At 37.8% G+C, this 18,849-nt stretch overlaps 1 protein-coding gene and 2 long non-coding RNA genes across 39 annotated transcripts in view; 1 reads left to right on the forward strand and 2 right to left on the reverse strand.

Moving 5' to 3' along the window:
* Positions 1-18,849, forward strand: part of LOC136238270 (uncharacterized) — a 27,825-nt gene continuing 8,976 nt past the window's right edge. For 28 of the 34 annotated variants that reach the window (XM_066028642.1, XM_066028639.1, XM_066028650.1 and 25 more), the window contains exons 1-9: positions 1-216; positions 8,679-8,918; positions 9,760-10,059; positions 11,600-11,953; positions 12,473-12,841; positions 12,896-13,030; positions 14,417-14,473; positions 17,555-17,572; positions 17,968-18,030. In XM_066028642.1, the coding sequence (XP_065884714.1) occupies positions 108-216; positions 8,679-8,918; positions 9,760-10,059; positions 11,600-11,953; positions 12,473-12,841; positions 12,896-13,030; positions 14,417-14,473; positions 17,555-17,572; positions 17,968-18,030 (1,645 nt within the window). In that variant the 5' untranslated portion in view covers positions 1-107. Of the gene's footprint in view, positions 217-8,678; positions 8,919-9,759; positions 10,060-11,599; positions 11,954-12,472; positions 12,842-12,895; positions 13,031-14,416; positions 14,474-14,515; positions 14,569-17,554; positions 17,573-17,967; positions 18,031-18,849 lie in introns of all 34 variants that reach the window. The other 6 variants (XM_066028667.1, XM_066028671.1, XM_066028668.1 and 3 more) reach the window with 3 other exon arrangements.
* LOC136238275 (uncharacterized) lies at positions 1,706-4,127 on the reverse strand. The gene is made up of 3 exons (XR_010692931.1): positions 3,887-4,127; positions 2,515-2,586; positions 1,706-2,004 (listed from the first exon to the last, which is right to left on the reverse strand). It is a non-coding gene; the product is annotated as an uncharacterized lncRNA (long non-coding RNA).
* The window catches only part of LOC136238274 (uncharacterized), an 11,959-nt gene continuing 11,561 nt past the window's right edge, over positions 18,452-18,849 (reverse strand). For all 4 annotated transcript variants that reach the window (XR_010692929.1, XR_010692928.1, XR_010692930.1 and 1 more), the window contains 3 exons: positions 18,725-18,844; positions 18,549-18,671; positions 18,452-18,496 (listed from right to left, as the gene is read on the reverse strand). This is a non-coding gene — a long non-coding RNA (uncharacterized lncRNA). The remainder of the gene's footprint in view (positions 18,497-18,548; positions 18,672-18,724; positions 18,845-18,849) is intronic.

An 18,849-nucleotide genomic window follows, 5' to 3' on the forward strand; every position in this document is an offset into this window, starting at 1 on the left:
TCGAATAACCGAAGGAATAACCGCGAGATTCAGTTGAGCAGCAAGGTGTCTCGGACCAGTATCACACAAGCGAAGTGAATCTCGTAGCGTATACATCGAAAGATCGAATGGGGAATTGCCGTAGCTACATAGTCTACCGGATGACGACAGGGGTAAAATTGCTGACCACTGTATGCAGTGTAGTACTGATGATGGAGTTATGCATGGGAGCCAAAGGTTAGTTCGTGCTAGACCTACGCCGTATAGCTAATACCTGTAATGGGTCTATACTAGCTATATTAGTATTGTTGATACTGAACATGCAGTCAGCACAGCAGGGGCGTAGCCAGGGGGGGTTCAAAGGGTTCGGACGAACCCCCTTTTCAGAGTTAAGTTTTTTAAATCGTGATACTGGTTAACTAGAACTGAATTAACTTACACAAATCCACTGAAATGGGTAGCTACAGGTCTTCAGGCAGAGGAATTCAAGTACCTCTACTCGCTATTGCGAATGAATTTATAAGAATACACGTGTACACGGCCCCAGACCCCCGCTGTGGAGATTCTATACTTAGGGCAGAACCCCCCTTTTGGAAATCCTGCCTACGCCCCTGCACAGTACGTTGGCATGCTCAGGAAAACAAAAAAGGCATACACGTAACTAGCTAGCTACACTGATGATCACAGTAATTTGAAATGTGCTGTGGCAATGAGTTCCACCCTTGTACTGTTCTGGAGAAAAGGCTTTTTTTGTAAGATGTTGTGGATGTTAATCAAGACTCACGGTAGTGAGTCGCGCGGCCAGTAAAGCAGAAACGCGCGCCGCATAAATAAATGACGCGACCACTACGTGAGGATTTTACAGGAACGAACGTTGTCAAATTCGGCCGTCCTGTAACTCACCCGCCACTTACGCTATCCCTCTGAAACTCTAGAGTTGAACTCATCGTGTCACTAGTAACTACCACACAAGCAGTGAAGCAAATCCATGCCGATTGTTTCGTGATCGAGATTGCCGACATCAAAGGGAAAGTTTCGTTTTTTTTTTTTTTTTTTTTTTTATCGCATGCGGTTAGACGCAACCGCAGGTGTATGCCTTGCGTTCCTTTGTGCATTCCAAACATTGATTGCCCTGCTATCACTTCAGTATTCACTCAATCGCCTCAAGATTCACATCATCGATTTCACCATACATGATTACCCTACCGTCGTAATTTCAGCACCAAACGAAGTTTCAGTCGTCCTCAGTCGACCTAGAGGCCAAATACAAATCCCACATTGTTGTTTTCCGCAATACTCGCTTGGCATGTAGGGCAATGTATATTTAAACTGTTCTAAAAGTTTCGTTCAGATTGAAACATGTTTTCGAGAATGACTAGTTTGAAATTTGAATTTAGTCGCCCCACGTAATTTGCTCTCTAAGAATTTTACACGGAATTTAAAGAATGACGCAGAGCACAACTGCGGTCATTGGGTATTGATGAACTGGCGCTCTATGTAGTTAATCAGTGCATATAGCCACAAAGAAGTGTGCTGCCATAGATTATAGTCCACAGATATAATCTATGGTGCTGCATACCATCGTTCGTTTTTAAATTTGAATTTAGTCGCCCCCACCGTGACATAATTTGTCCTCTAAGGGAGCAGCTTAAAGAACGACAGAGTACAACTGCGGTTACCAGTTGTTGACACAAGCTGCGAGTAATTAGCACATGTAGCTGGCCAATTGTCACCATGCATTATTGCATTTTATAGCACCTCCACACAAAAATTACACATGTAATTACAACATACAGAGGACACATGAATACCAAACACTTTTCACAACAATAATGTAAAAATTGTACAATAATGACTGTAATATAACTGCTATGAAAATGTTTTCCAGTGGCCCGCCATGGTAGCAAGTCTCACATGACAGCATGTATATTCATCCAAGCACAATGGGAGTAACAAGTAGGTACGATGACAAGTTAATATGACCCATTTGTAGAATCCAGATGAGTGGGTGTTGCTCCAGTATGTCTAAACAGTTAACAAACATTCCTGTTATAAATACGTGCTAGAGTTGCAATATAATAGTATAGTATTTAAATGCAACAATACATAGTCTCCATTGCATCAATATCAAACGACACTAAGTGGAGGATATTGTTGCATCTCTAGTATGTACACTCTATCAGTACAACCTGTCTTAATGGCCACTAGTATAGAAAGACAACCTCTCTTGAAAAGCCAATTCCAATTGAGAATTTATACACTATTACCTGCTTATTGAGTGAAGGTGGCAATAAACAAGTTCCACCATAATTTATACACGTGATCTGATCCTGTATATTCTGTCAGTGGATGAGATCCACTTGGCCAGGACAAAATGTGACTCAAATGTCCTGGATGATCCATACTCAACCCACTTATGACCCAGTGGCACAATGGAACTGAGTATAGAGAATACAACTATATTTATTTCTAAGATGTGTGGATGTGTGGACACATTACAACACATTACATGTACATACAAGACATGCTACGTACTGTTTTAGCATTTCAAGTCACCACATTATGTACGGACCAGTCAACAATGCTTCATAGTGCCCATCAGTAAACCTGAAGAAAAGTTACGAAAAATAAAAATTCACATAAGTACAATGAAACCTCATTAATATGGCCAGCTGTGGAACCACTAAATTTGGCCTGAATAACAAGGTGGCCTTATTAATGAGGTCATAAAGTACTGCTTAGCTATATTTGGATCTACTAGAGGTGGCCAATATAATGAGGTGGTCTTATTAAAGAGGTGGCCACTAAGTGAGGTTTCACTGTACATACAGTTCACAATCACAATGGTGAACAATATTAAAGGTTAACAATATACACTGAAACCTGCAGGTCACTTCTTGTGGAAGATTGCTCTCTACACTAAATGACACATTCAGAGATTGTATTTAGATGGATACAGTAACACATTGTGATTTCAATACTCGTGATGTGTCAATGCTAGGCAGCAACCATATACACGGCACTGCCGATGCACAACATCACACTTACTCGCACACACAATTTTGCTCAAGATTTTACAAATTGATAATTAAGAAGTGTGGAAACTAGCTGTTCGCTCGAAAGACTGTGTGGCAGCTGTTTTCCTTCTGTACAAGTGGCCACCAAGACAGGTCCACACAAAGCTAGGCATTAGATATTTGGTATTTCATGTGTTGAAGGCATTCCAGGGCTTCCAGTAGTCTCAAATCTCACCACAGTTTACCTCAGGCAGTGTTGTGGTCACCACTAAACCACCGGAATGCTGTGTTATGTTCATCTTATGCTTGGCTACTATATTGTAGAACTGAAATGGATACTCTGAAAAATATATCCTATGGATAATGACTTCATCACTTTCTTCATCAGGAGCTTATAAGGACCAATAGTGAAACTTTTACACTTTTGGCTGACAGCCAACTGCCTAAGTCTGAAGCAGTGCCTTTGGTGCTCTAACAGATTGGCTGCCCCCTTGCTGCCAGCACTCACTGTCTCATACGCTGTCACACACTAAATCCATCTCTATAGCCAGTTAGAACAGCATGCTTCTTACCTTTTTTAAGGCCGCAAAATGCAGCTACCTCTTTAAAAGGCTAGGTCAGAAAATTTTTGTCCCTACAGCCTGAATAATGACCAGTTTTCACTGTACTATTAGTGATTAGTGATCATGGAGAATTATTTATTAAGATACTAAGATATACAAACGCTACAACCTCTAAATATAGCAGTAAATTTTTTACCCTGGTCCAATGTCTCGTATTAATAATCGTGAGAGACTCTACTGTGACAAATACATGTTTATCATGATATGTGCTAATCGCCTTTTTACAATTAAGTTTTACAACACAAATACATGTATAGTTAAACTCACCAATTGTGACTAAATCCCTTCAACACGAAAAGACAAGTAATGAGACAACCATGGAGACAACAGCCTCAAGCCTATTCTGGTGCGCTTATTTAGTAGCTAGTAATATAAAATTTAAAGGCGTTTATTTACAACAGGACATAATTATGCGCCCTTCTATTGTCTCTGTACATACTTGCCTTTTCTTTACTATTCTCATTTCATTTCACAAGATCTCTTGGCAGGGGCATAACTTCTTTGCTTGAATTAGTCAATGCTTGAAGTAGATCGAGATACTCTAATAGAACAGTCACATTTCTATCTTGATCGTTTTAATGCAGTACAAGATGAAAGGCAAAGTGTTATTAAGGGTTTACTAGTTAAAATGGGTGGTAGTTGACTGCAGTTGCATGCCACTAACAGGGCCGTCCAGAGAAATTAGAGAGCCCAGGGAAAAGAGTTAAAGAGGGGCCCAGTGGCAAGGAAGGGTCTAGATCCTGACTGCTCTATTAGAGTATATTGATCTTTCTTTAAACAGGTATTCAAGGGGCCCCTTTCGGGCTGGGGCAGGGGGCAAAATACCCCAGTTGCCCCTCCCCCCCATGTGGGCGGCCCTGGCCACTAAAATTACAGTTATATTTTAATATTCTGTCACTGTAATCTGGGGTTTCTGTCAAAACCATGGAAACTCACCTACTGTTATCAACAGTGCATTGCTTATTGTAACAAAAAGTATTGAAATCCCATCCAAAAACAGCTTATAGCTGTAAAAAAAAGTGCGCGTCTAAGTAAGGCAGAGTTAACTGCGACAAAAAGTAATGATATCATAATGCGGCCATGTGAGAGGTGTGCAAGTTGTAAAATTAATATTAGCTAATCAGATAATACTATGTTATTGTTAAAGTGTTAATGAGAACTATGTGATGCTGCTATTTTTAAGTGTGTGAGCATCTTCATAAATGCCACACAAATTTAATTCTCAATAAAGCAATGTGTATAGATTCTCTGATAGCAATAAATAGTTTGAGTTTGGCCGTTTTTCCTGTATACGGCAATGCTACGAACAAAGGAAAGGTGGCCAAACTCAAACTATTTATTGCTATCAGAGAATCTATACACATTGCTTTATTGAGAATTAAATTTGAGTGGCATTTATGAAGATGCTCACACACTTAAAAATAGCAGCATCACATAGTTCTCATTAACACTTTAACAATAACATTGTATTATCTGATTAGCTAATATTAATTTTACAACTTGCACACCTCGCACATGGCCGCATTATGATATCATTACTTTTTGTCGCAGTTAACTCTGCTTTACTTGGACGCGCACTTTTTTTACAGCTATAAGCTGTTTTTGGATGGGATATTATTTGCACACATACCCAACACACTTTTATGTACTTTGCACTCACTGGCTTGCCAAGTTCTGTACTTTAATAAATTATGTTAGTATGAATACTGATGATATTGTCTGGTTTCTGTGGTCATTGGAAAATAATTGGTAGTAGGAATTTCATAATTGCTTTGTAAAACGTCTGTAGTCTAGATGCTTTGCATCGACTTTGAAGTTCTGGACTGGGGATACCCATGCATCTCTTGCTGTTTTCTGTTGAATATTTTCAAGCATGTCATTGTTGTTAATAGGATCTTGTGCTATTGAAGCATACAGTATTCCAGTTGAGGTCTGCATGACCATCAATGGTGCTGCTTTCACATCAGTTGAACAACTGCTTAACAAACGTTTATTGCTCTGGATGTTTTTCCTGTTTCTTTTTATACATGTGCATGATGTGCTGACCAAGATAAATGTTTGTCCAAGAGTACTCCAAGCTAGGTATGTCTGTAGCTGCTACGGCCACCAGTCTGAGGCCCTAGGAAAGCACAATTTAAGGGACTCCCTCAAACAACCATGCTACACATACACTGCTGATTAGAAGACTATTAGTGCATTATTGTGGTCTGAAGGGCTTACCATAACATACAGTGTATGGCTGCATAGAAAGGAAATATGAATGCAATTGGCTGTATGAATAGCATTTTAAAATATGACCCTTTACTTGAAGCTCTGGTAGGTAGTTTACCTATACTTAGCCTAATGGCAATTTAAGGCTGGCTCTGATAGCTAGCCATAAAATAAGAAAGATTATGGTAGGCAGCTATGTGAATAGAAAATTAGAAATTCTATATAGCTATAAGGATATGTGATCAGAAGGATTCATACTTTGCTTGGATCTATTATATTTTATCAAAAGCATAATGTTTCAACAGAAAACAGTAATTTTCTGGGGTTTTCCTGTTATGTTAAAACATATACATGTGATGTCACCCATATAGCTAGTACTGGTAAAGAATTATTACAACCTGTAGCTGGTTAGTGGTTAGTATCACTCCTAGTACAGCAAGTTCTAATAAACAATACTAATTGGTCATTTTCCCCAACAGGTAACTTAAAGAATATGCAGCTAGCTAAAAGAGCACAGTGTCACAACATTATAAGAAATTTTCAAATTCAGCTGAGCACAAAATGTAAAATTACAAGATGTAGCAAACTACTGAGAGGTAGTAAATATTTAGAAGATTCAATTCCCTTGATTAGAGGTGCTAGTATTACAGTCAACTTTGTGGTGCTTTTAAGCTCTTTATAGCACACACACGCACGCACGCATGCATGCACGCACGCACACACACACGAATGTACACATGCACATCATTTCCTCCACCTCACTTCTCCCAGAAAGGAAAGTAGAAATACAAGAAAAAGTCAAGAATTCTTCTTCACCGCCTGGTTATGGGTTACACGACCTTCCAAATAAAGGGACAGAAAGGCGGACCATCATGCACGCCATCTGTGCACACCTGGTTTACTGGGAATGGTCATGTCACAACGCATGGAAATTAGAGGACCCATTAGAGTTCTAGCAGCATGGGCCTTTGACATTGACAAAGCCCACCCAACTATGTCTGTACTAAGTGCCTATTTACACTGTAAGATATTTTCCCTGGGAGGCTTGCCAAACCTTCACAGAGACACCAGATTGGTATATACGAAGTGATACCATCAGGCGGAATCCTGGGCTCAGCACACAATAGTCCAAAATTCGTCAGCTTAGCTGGCTAATAGCCGTTGCCCAATAGTTTTTCTCAGCAGATGTGAGACCATGTACTCCATAAGTAACTGGTTGACCTTCTTGAAGCAATGAAAAACCAAGTCCACTCCCTCATGCATCACACTGTAATGTAATCTCTTTGCAAGGATCACAGTATTCAAAGCTGGTGCTTCACAGATTATTTGATTCAGTTTTGAAATTGTTCACCATGTGCAGGAAAGCCAGTATCAATGCACATCTTTGCAAACCAACTTGTCATAGCGACTCAGCAACAAGTTTGGGAGGAATTTTGAATGGTACTGCACCATTCCTAGGAATTCTTGACATTATTAGGTGTGGGTATGTTGACAATTGCAGCAGTTTTCTCAGTGTCAGCTGCTATGCCTCTGTCTGTGAGAATATATCCAACAAAGAGTACTGAGGTATGTCTCAACTCAGTCTTAGTGGGATTCAACTTAAAGCCTCTCTCACAAGCTCTGCTCAGGAATGCCTTACCAGGTTGGTCCTGTTACAGATGCTGTGATTTGATCTCAGCTTGTGCTTGTTTACATAAAGAAATTGACAGTTTTGTAGGAGGGTGCACTACTATATAGTGGCAGTGATGAGTCATTGTGTAATGACCATATCACTCACCTAAAGGCCAATAGCATACTGACTCAGCACTTGGACTCATTACACAAGTTTTATTTAATGAGATCATTCTGTTTCCTGATTGTTATTATAGAGGAAGTATGCTAAAATGAATTTCTAAAGTGAATTAAAAGGGCACTTTAGCATACTTTTTAGACCTGATGCTAGCTAAGGGAAAGTTTTCCAGTTAACTTACCAGTTGCTCTATGTAGGAAAAAAATGGATGCCCAATTTCCTGTCAAAAAATATTATTCTTTCGAAAAGCATTTTAGCAAACAATACTATAGTTACTACACACACACACACACACACACGCACACACACATACTACACACATTACACAAGCATTGGCAGTGACAAAACTCATTGAACACTAGACGGATTTTTTTATTTTGTTGACCAACAGTAGAACCTCAATAAAGAGACAAAGAAATACAAAATGGCTAGAAACATAAACCTGGACACATCAAAGGAGATTAAGTGACACATACACACATAGTACATGCACACACACACACACGCTTACTGTACTTACACATACTATACATGCATACATACGCTAAACACATACACATGCACATTACACACTGACAATACACACATGTACACACAATACACAATACACACACACACACACACACACACACACACACACACACACACACACACACACACACACACACACACACACACACACACACACACACTTACATACATGTACTATGCACACATACACACACTACACACCCATATACATACATATACACATTATATATACTCATGTGTGCAAATGCACACACATATACACAACACATATGTACAAACACACAAGTACTGCAAAACGTTTTTAAAATAAAAGTGGATTTGTCCTTATTAGGAGTATTTTGTTATGGCAAATTTAGTGAAAAATATGAGCTTTATTAGTTACCAATTAACTATTACACATTGGCAGCATGATTAATTTAATTTCCAAACTTATCTTCCAAATTAATTGACAAGCTGATTCACATTTTGCTAAATTTTTTTTTTGTTTATGGTATTTGAATAACCACAATTCTCTCTCTCTCTCTTTAGCATCATTGTCAGTGACCATCACAGCTGATGTTGATAATTTAGTGTGTGACAATCAAACTGTAACTCTTTCCTGCAATGCTGCTAATGCTACTCAATTACACTGGATTATCAATCATAAAGAAGTGTCCACCAATAGGACTATTTCTGTGATTGCCACACCTGTGCCTTCACAGTACTTCTGTAATGCTAATGATGGCCATGGCAACACTGGAGAGTCTCATATCAGTATAGTCAGTAATGGTAAGTCTGATGTATGAAAATATTTTACAAATCAATGCTACAAAGTATCGGAACTAAGACCATTCAGCTGAAATGTTAACTTAAAAAGAGTAGGGAAGAATAACTTAATAATCTCTACCTTGGCTTAGTTTTTATGTCCAAAGAACTTGGAAATTTAGATGTTATCTTTGAAGCACTGTCCAATGAAAGTAGGGGGGAATGGTCCTCCCAAGCTCCCATTTTCACCACCTATGTAACTGATGAAGCTACGCAACATACTATGATTAACAATCAAAATTATTATAACTAGAACATTCAAATACGCTAATAGAGCAATCAAGTGCTTCATAAAAATTGTCCCTATAAGTAGTCCAAAAATAGGGGAATGCCTTCTGTGGGAGTTGAACTCTCCCTCCCCAATTGACATTCGCATATTTCCTATTGTACCAATTGTTTCTAACTATATGTAAGTGTTGTTTTGTATTACTTATAAATGCTCTGTGAGTTTTTAACCTTATACTGACACCCATGTATACATTGATTCTGGTGAAATTTGAAAACTAAAATGGATGCAGATTCTGGGAGGCACACCCCACAGACCAGGGATTCTATGCTCTGGTCAGCCCTCCTCACCTCAACTATTTCCTCCACCAATTGATTCATTTGCATAATATAGAGATTTGGTTGAAATCAATAGACTACAACTGTCGTATATCTGCCACTATAATAAAAGGGTTTCTGGAGCTCTGTGTAGTACAAGGAGAAATTTTAGGACTAGTCTTCTTTATATAGGTTCCTAGTGGAATCATGTATAATGTAGATAATTAGTGTATATAACTTTCAAGATTCTTATGCTTTCTAGGTTCAACTCCTTGTTTGGATAGGAACTTCTACAGTATTGTTCCAGTAGTTGATGGACAGTCTTTTAATATTACAGTAAATTTTCTTCACAACACTCCCTCATGCAATTTACCAGTGATTAGTGGACAGTGGTCAAGAATAAATGGCCATATGCCTCATCTCAGTGGTATAACCAATGGAACAGATTTTAGTAGACTGGCATTTTATAACATATCTGCTAGTTATGAGGCAGCATATGTCTTTACAGCAGTTAATCAATGTGATACCAAATTTATTGAAGTATTTCTTGATGTGGATACAGGTTAGTTAACATCAGTTTGTGCACGTACATTGTACCATGTCAGAATTTTTAACCAGGCTCATGCCATAGGATTTCTGGTTTTCAAGGACTGCATGTGTTTGTGTTTACATGGCTGCAAGTCTGTCTGCACTCATTGTATGTAAACATTCAGCCATTACATAAAACAAATTGTGGTAGATTCCAGCTACTTTGAGATACTGTATTTACTCAATTTGTGCCACAGGGGTTGTTTTTTTGACCAAAAATAAGGATAAACCTTCGAACAGTGTTGCACTGTGGTATTATTTGAGGGTGTGATACTGATGTTTTAAACCTACCACTACTTAACAATCACAACATGTTGCTACCTACTTCTTCTATATAAGACCTTTCTTTCATTCAAGTATTTTTAGCACAACCATGTCACGCCTCATGATACACAGTCAGTTTACTAACTAATATCTGGAATTTCAATCATGTGACAGCCTGTGTGACAGCTGTTTAAGTTAAGTAGGACAATGCCTTCGGATGAAGATGAATACTAGAGAAATTCACCTAATATCGGAAGGGTTCACCCCAGACACGTGATTATGTAGAGATGGATTACAATATTTAAATACTTTATTCATCCTCACCTAGGCCAAGGTTGTACGAGTTCGCACACCAAGTATCAGCCTTCCCAGATTCCCCATCTTGTCACAGCAGCTTTCCAAAGATTTAAATCATTCCTGAGATATGGCCATTTCGCTGTCCTGTACATTACAAGCTAACTTTTGTAGTAATGCAGTGATGCATTGAGATCTGTGAGTAACTAAGGGTGAAAAATGGTGACAAATCACTTTGTAATTCCATTCCTACCATCTAAAATACTTTTAAAGAGATTTCGGATAGTTTAATGAAGTATTCTTGGTACTTTTCTACAATTAAATGGCATCTACATTGTTTACACTTAGTTTTAGCCATTCCAGCACCTGAACAAATCACCAATTCGTAAGTTAATTGGTTTCCCACGCATGTGAAATTACTACATGGTCTGATACAATCGTCCATATCTCCTAGGAAAAGAAGCTTTGGGTGTGAAACTTCACAGCAAGAAGGTTTAATATTTGCTTTATCCAAATGTGAAAAATAATATATTTTTTTTAAATATTGAAATTTTCATTTGAGCTTTTCCAAAATTTTTGTATGTGCCCAAAAGGTAGGTTTTCCAAAATCCAGTCACATTTGTAAAGGAAAATAAGGATGATGGTAGCTGGCTGTGGAGGCTCAGTGGTTGGTTGGGAACCTGGAGTAGAGACCTAGACATCCTTGGACTCTGTCCTCAGGCTTTGAATGTAAATTCCTCACAGCTGTGATATATATACGTATATGGATCACTACAATAATGACTAGCCGTAAACCATTTTGACGTCTGGAACTTAAAGTGAACCAAGCACATGTTGAAATAGTTTATACTGTTCCCATAGTCCCCTGCACTTATATACAACTCAGAGTCCTGGATGTGCCCCTGGTGATCTCTACTATTTACTGTGATCTTATATGTTCCCATATTTTCTTATAGATCCAACATGCATTTCTGATGAGGATGCAATTCCTATAAAGGGTATTACTCCCAACCAGACAATAATTAAAGGAGAGAGTATAAGTTTTTCTTGCTTATTTGAAGATCATTATGATCCTAATTACTTTGACTTCATTGTTTACTGGAGGGTTGGCAACACCAACATTTTGAGAGAAAGCAATCATACTGGTTATCAATTAGATGAACCAAAGCAAGGTTGTTCTTCTGATAATGATAATTGCTGCTTATTTGTGAGCATCCTTCACATCAATACTGCTGCATTGTCAGATAGTGTAACTGTGACATGTAGTGCTATTCATAATGGACATAAAAGTAGTAAAACTGCTAATTTAAGTAAGTCAATCAATTGTTATTGCATTTATGCAGTACAACATCTGCAGCCCTATCGTTGTGCTAAAATTGTGCATTACTCTATGCTGAGCTGATTATCCATTCAAACTACATATGTAGCTATAATTTCACCACACATAGACTGCTCTACTAGAATATCTTTCTGCCACTTTCAAACACCATACCCCCATTTTAAATCTACAAAAGCTATGCTTGTAATGCAATGTATAAGCAAGCAATCCTTGCCTGCTATATGGAAGTTCATGAGCACTGAATGTCGCAGACTAAATCTGTTTACAAACTGCTTGAACTTTTACTGATACAATTAATAGTATTATAGGTTTTGGTATAATGTTTCTGACTTCTTGTTACACAGTCCTTCTTGGTGGGTCCCCAGTAAGACAGTGCCTGATACAACTATACATAATGATTAGTTTAATATATGCATGTCTCTAACATTTCAATGGCCAAATGACTATATGTTTTGATAAAAATGATACAGCTGTATGTGTAATTTTATAGCTGTGATAGAGCGACCAGTGTTGACAAATGGACCTCATAGTGCTAATGTGAAAGAGAACAGTAATAAATCTTTGACATGTATCTTTGATGCTTCTGATATACAATATTTGAGCATTTGCGCATTTCAATATAATAATGAGATCCATATCAGTCCATCATCCAAATATAGCATTCAGAAAGACTCAGAAACAAAATTAGGGAGAAAAAATCTAATTCACTGTACATTGACCATCTTTGATTTTGATAGCACCGACGAGGGATTGTATACCTGTTACTGCTTTTACAACCAAAGTCTTGCACAAAAGTATCATTTTCACAATGATCTCATATCTTCAAACAATGGAACAGCCATGTTGCATTTTATCACAAGTAAGTGTTTAACAATGATAGAAATAGCTTAAGTATTTAAATCCTCTTGTTTAGATGACAGTCATGAAGACAGTAGTAGTCACATGGGTTTAATCATTGCTTGTATAGCAGTAGCAGTGCTGGTCATAATAATTTTGATTGCAGGATTAATTACAGTTATCAGAATAAAAAGGCACAACAGAAAAAGAGGTTTGAAATATATAATGGATAAATGAATAACTTTGCATTACAGATACACAGTTTGTTTATACTGAGCTGTATATATGTATACACCTGTAGAACAGTTTAGCCATCTGTGTTTTTGGTATTAGCTTAATGTAATTTCAAGTAGTTGGTTCTAATCATAAATGACTGATGAGACACTCAAAGGAGACATCAAGGGGACAAGAAGTACTAGGATATAAAAATTATTGTATTCGCTAGCAGGGGAAAGGATGTGGTGCAAATCTGATTTCACTCAGTTATGAGAATAGCTTAAAAGTATTCCCATTTCCCAAAATCGGTTTTTTAAATGACAAATATTGTCCATAAATCAGTGAATGTTTATCAGATTTTCACCAAACGTGGTTTATAATTTTGCCTTTATAAAGTTTGTATGCATGCCACGTTTCATGGTGATTGAATTACATGTTGCAGTTTATATTAATTTCTGTAAAGTGTGCCAAAATAAGAAATAGAGTAAGGCACAAAAAAACTTTGGTTATGCATATTTTGGGAATGGCTGGAACAGTTTAAATTGCTTCAGTTTGGTGGGTGTCTATATACCTGGCAGCAAACTAGCACTCCATTATAAAGATGGTCTCATTTGTGACCAGATTTTACAGAACCGATCCAAATCGCACATCAGGCAAAATCAAACTAACACCACCAGTGGATAGCTACACTATCGTACTACAAGTTTTGACCCTCAGCACTACTCAAACTACACGAGGCTGGTTTTTACACACGTCTTTTCTGGGTGGTGTGGAGTGCTCAAATGGCGGTTTCAGGCCTTGTGAAGGACCTGGCTTGGCAAGAGTCAGTGGTTTACTGGTGGACAGCCTTATAATGTTGGCCAGACGTGTTCTCTGTTGATTTTGCTACATATCAGCCACTAAGGAGCCAGCACAGCCCTGTAATCTCGTGTCTGGACTCCAATCGTGGTCTGCCTCCATTTTGAGGTCTAACTTTTGCCCTCCCCGCCACCCCCCAGCCTCCACCCCTTTGTGAGCACTCGTGATACTACTTCGCTCGTCCAACTGCTCAGATTTTCTATCTTATTTGGCGGGAAACTGTACAAGCAGCTACAAGTACTGGAAGTGGCTTGAAAGGTAACAGATTGATGCATCTTTTGTGTAAATTTCATACGCGTGCTTGCTATCCTTGGAGAGTTATGCTGGCTTCAATTCTTTAAAACCGTTTATCTCGGAACTTCTAATGTGCGATTTGGATCGTTTTTCCAAAATCCAGTCACATTTAGAGAAGGTAACACAAGATAACACAAGGTCACACAGAGTGTTGGGGCATTACTTTTAAAAAGATATATTACATATTACTCATTACTTCCAATGCTGTATAAATGCAAATCTATTCTAGAGTATGAAGAATTGTCAGGGATTTCTTCTCCAGGAAATAAAAGTACAAATTTTCTAGGTATTTATTTTAATTATATTGTGTGTATAATAATACATCTAGATGAAAACAACACAGTTGTAAAAATAGTGCAGTCCTGAACAAAAATGGAAAAAGTGAGGTGGTAGCTAAAAAATAGAACGAGCTAATGATAATAATGTCAGTGGATCTGAAAATGCTTATAGTTTATTAGTCATCAACTACACCGGATCCACTGATGTATGTAGTACACTTTGAATCTCTGTTTTTGTCATGTAATTTGTTAACAAACTACAGTATATTATGTAGATACACAGTGGCATAGCAGGCTTTTTCAAAGGTCTGGTGGTTTCTAATGGTAGTAGCTCACAGATGCAGGCTGGGTTCTCAGACTCAGTTATAGCCCAACTTAGTTCATGCTACAGTATAGCTGCCATGCTCCAATTTTTAGACTAGTTTAATTGCATTCAACACAACTTACTCCGGAGATATTAATTTTTGAGTGGTCAGGTCATGCAATGGAGGTCATATCATGCACACTATACTTTTTATTGATGCGATGTTTAAGTCAGAGATTATCTCTTTCATGTGATGCTCAACTGCATGTGCTAACCATGTCAAGCTAGGGAATCTGGCGGCATGCTTCCTGAAGGAAACGTTTGAAAATATATGCTCTAAAATGGCTTTGATTGTAACTGCTAATGCATATGATATGCATGATCAATTAGCTCAATAAAATACCATGCAGTTGACTCATTGGAACTTTTGAAAAGTAGAATAATGTGAAGGAAATTAATGTACATAAATGTAAATGATTTAGACCAAGCAGTGTAATGAGAACAGTGGCTACAATCTGTACTAAATGCTCTATTAGAGTATATTATGATGACTGCTCTATTAGACTATATCGATCTTTTTACAACTGAATTCAACTGAGTAGCTGAAATGTGGCCCAGCACCATGTCACCATGGGCTCCAGCCCTGCTTAGTACTACAGCCATAGATTCTATTATGTGTGATACAGTAATGTTGTCTAGTAACGTTTGAGTAGAAAATCTGGGGTGTCAAAGCTCAGGCCTGCTCATGCAACCTGTTGAGCATTTTTACCGAGGCAGCTTCCTCGGTTGTCTCAATGGTAGCTACACCACTGGTTGCTTAGCTGACTGCAAAATTTTCATCCTTAAAAATTAAAGACTAGTTCTATGCTAAATAACAGATAGCCTGAGTGAAATGTGAGTGATCAACGAAAATGAAAATGCTGAATTTAGTCAATCCGCGAAAACTACATGCCTCGAAAATTGGTATGTATGTAGTATATCTTTAAGTTAAAGAAGTCAAAAATTACATTTACAGTAAAACCACTCCAAATAAAATTAATTCTCTGTTTCTTGCATCTGGTTACTGTCAGCTCTAAATATTCCATTATTCTATACATATTCTTCCATTGTTTTCTGGTTGTTCTTGCATACTGTACAGGCTCAGTAAAAGTGATTTTGCAATAGTGTCAGCTCATATGTCAAAGTACTATATAGTCGGCACAATACATGTTTGTGCTTTTTTGTAACTTAAAAGGAAGGTACAAGCTTAAAGCATGCTTTTATGCTTTTTATGGCTGTGCCAGGCAAATAATGGCTTGAAAAGCTGCCTATCTTATACGAAACAATTGAAATGGACCACTAACCCACATGCAAATATGCGTGAGTCCAGGATGGGAAACAGAGAATTTATTTAGAGTGGCCTATGAAATGTAGGTTTACTTGCATGACAATAAAAATATTTGTCTATTTTCTGAGTGACTAAGGAAAAATCAAAGACCTAACATAAATTTAAAGGATTTAAAATGCTTGATGTAAAATTTTATTTCTAATATTTGTACCCTTTCAAACAGTCACTGACCATGATATTCTTTCTAACTATTTACTGGTATGTAAGAGTAGTTCCTCAATCTATAAAGCAATTTTACCCTTGTTTCCCTCTGGAACCATCCTGAAAAAGATACCATAAACTTGTTACGCATGCACTGTTCTTGCTGTTTAGTGTGAAATATGATAGTGTATTAGACCAGCAATCCATTTCTGGTAAAATCGTAAGTTTGATTTTGTGTGTGTGGAAGCCTTGTTATGTGAAATCCGGTCACATATTACTATTTTGTCAGAAGCAAACTACAACATGTAAAAATAGATGGCTAAATTTTAAACAAGTTATGGTGTTTCAGTTTACAAACTGGGTGTTTGTGGAAGACCAGCTTTTCAGACCTGGTCACCACAAACACCAAATGAATCTTTACTTCAGTCATGTAGCTAGGGGCAGAGAGAGGGGGATTTCCCTGGGTTATGAAAATCCCCTTTTGAGATTGGTACTTAGCTATAATACGTACATCAACAGGAGCACCAAAATTAATATCAAAGTTTAGTAGTACAGTGTACTTCCTTCAGCACTGACAAGTCTGGTTTCTGTAGCAGCTTTCTTCCGACCCTGTCAAAGCCACGTGTGTGAGATTGGCACCATTAAATGGCCATTGCTTTGTGATAATGGTGTGTAGTGAGCTGGGACTTCACAGAGAGTTCGCCAATAGTGTTCTCAGTCAATTTGGAGTAATTTGAGCACCATGGAGAGCCCAAACTTGGCCTCTGGATTCCAATCGTCTTCTTACTTCATTTTATACCCGTATATTAAAACCACCGTCCACCCCCACCCTCCCACCCTATTACTACCGCCTGTGACATTATTACCCGCTCGAAAAAAGCTGCTCAAAACAGGGCAAATTTTGGGTATCAGAAATGTGTACACCCACTCAGTGATAGCTAGTGAATAGATGAACAATTGGTGCAAATTTTGTTTGCACAGCTGTAGGCACTGGGAAGTTATTACACAATGATTCCTTAAAATCACCATATCTCCTAACAAAGCTTTGTGCGTCGAAGCCTTGTTTTGTCAAATTCAGTCACATATGCATATGATGTGTTAGGAAGTTTCAGTGGGTTTTGTAGTTGTTGCTGCATTTCACCTACTTATATTCAAAATTTCTGTTATTCTTAGAGTTGCAAGTATATATAGCTTGGGAGCTGTTCATATTATGTGTTTGCAATATTTATTACTGATGTTTAATGCATATACTTGTAGGTGGAGCTGACGAACCAGGTACGTAACATGCACTTTATATAATTATATGCTGTTCCAATGATAAAGAACTATACTATTGTCAAGACCCATACCAAATTAACAGAGCCCAGCCCCTTTAAAAAATTGTGAATGAATTAATTGGCATTTGCTCAATTTTTTAGTTGCCTCCTTTGATTTTACAATTATTTAAGCCTTGATCTTTTTAGGGGGGGACACACTTTTTCATGGCTAATTACACCCTCATCCTGAATTTTTACTGTTGATTAACCCCTCATCTTTGGCTCAGGGCTTATCAACAGTATACTTCCTCAACCTTGGACTTAGGGTATTTATATTATAAATGCAATACACCTCATAACCATCTTTATTTATTACTAAAACACATTTGCATTTAGTGGTTTTTTTTTGGTCAGATTCTTCTGGTTCACGTAATGGTGATGTACGTGCTGCTTTACAAAATTCTACTAGATTTGATAGTAAGAATATAAACATTTTACAACTGACAACATCTTGTTAATGTGATGCATTTCTAGATCTACAGGAAACGTACGACGCAAAGTCGGTACTGATAAATTGTTCGATTAATAGCGAGTTTTCCTTGCATTCGGTAAAACCCAAAACCAGAAATACCCACAGTTACTTACCCGAAAATATACCCGATTATAACCGAGATGAGACACAATAAATTCATACTCACCGATTATCACATTGATGATGCGGCGATTAGCTGGTCTATTTCCGAACAAGCAACGGTTTCTTCGAACGGTCGTAGCCATAACCAGAGTTCATAACCAAGCACATAACCCGTGTTGCTTCTCAGCGCGATCCGCATTAATTAATCATTGCATACCAGCTTTAATATTTGCGTATTAAATTATACGGGTTTTTATAAAAATAATTATTTTCACGCATAAAATCACATTTTAAAGTTGTTGGCACATTCTAAAGTGATTAAAATATTGGTAATCACTTCTAAATAAATAACGCCACTTACATTGCAACTAAACTCGATCTAAGTTTTGCTGGCCAACATTGAGCATCACTTCAGTTGAAGGCCTCACTCCAGTTGTTAAGAGTAGTCCTGGCCCACGTCCTCATGTCTACAAGTTGGCACATTCTAAAGTGATTGGAGACATCGGTATTCACTTCTAAATAAGTAACACTACTTACATTGTTTACAAACAATCTAAGTTTTGCTGGCCAACGTCCTCACTCCATCTGACATACTCACTCCAGTCGTAGAGTATTCCATTCCTAGCCCACATTCTCACATCTACAAGTTGGCACATTCTAAA

Source organism: Dysidea avara, chromosome 11 (assembly GCF_963678975.1).
Source record: "Dysidea avara chromosome 11, odDysAvar1.4, whole genome shotgun sequence".
Taxonomy (NCBI): domain Eukaryota; kingdom Metazoa; phylum Porifera; class Demospongiae; order Dictyoceratida; family Dysideidae; genus Dysidea; species Dysidea avara.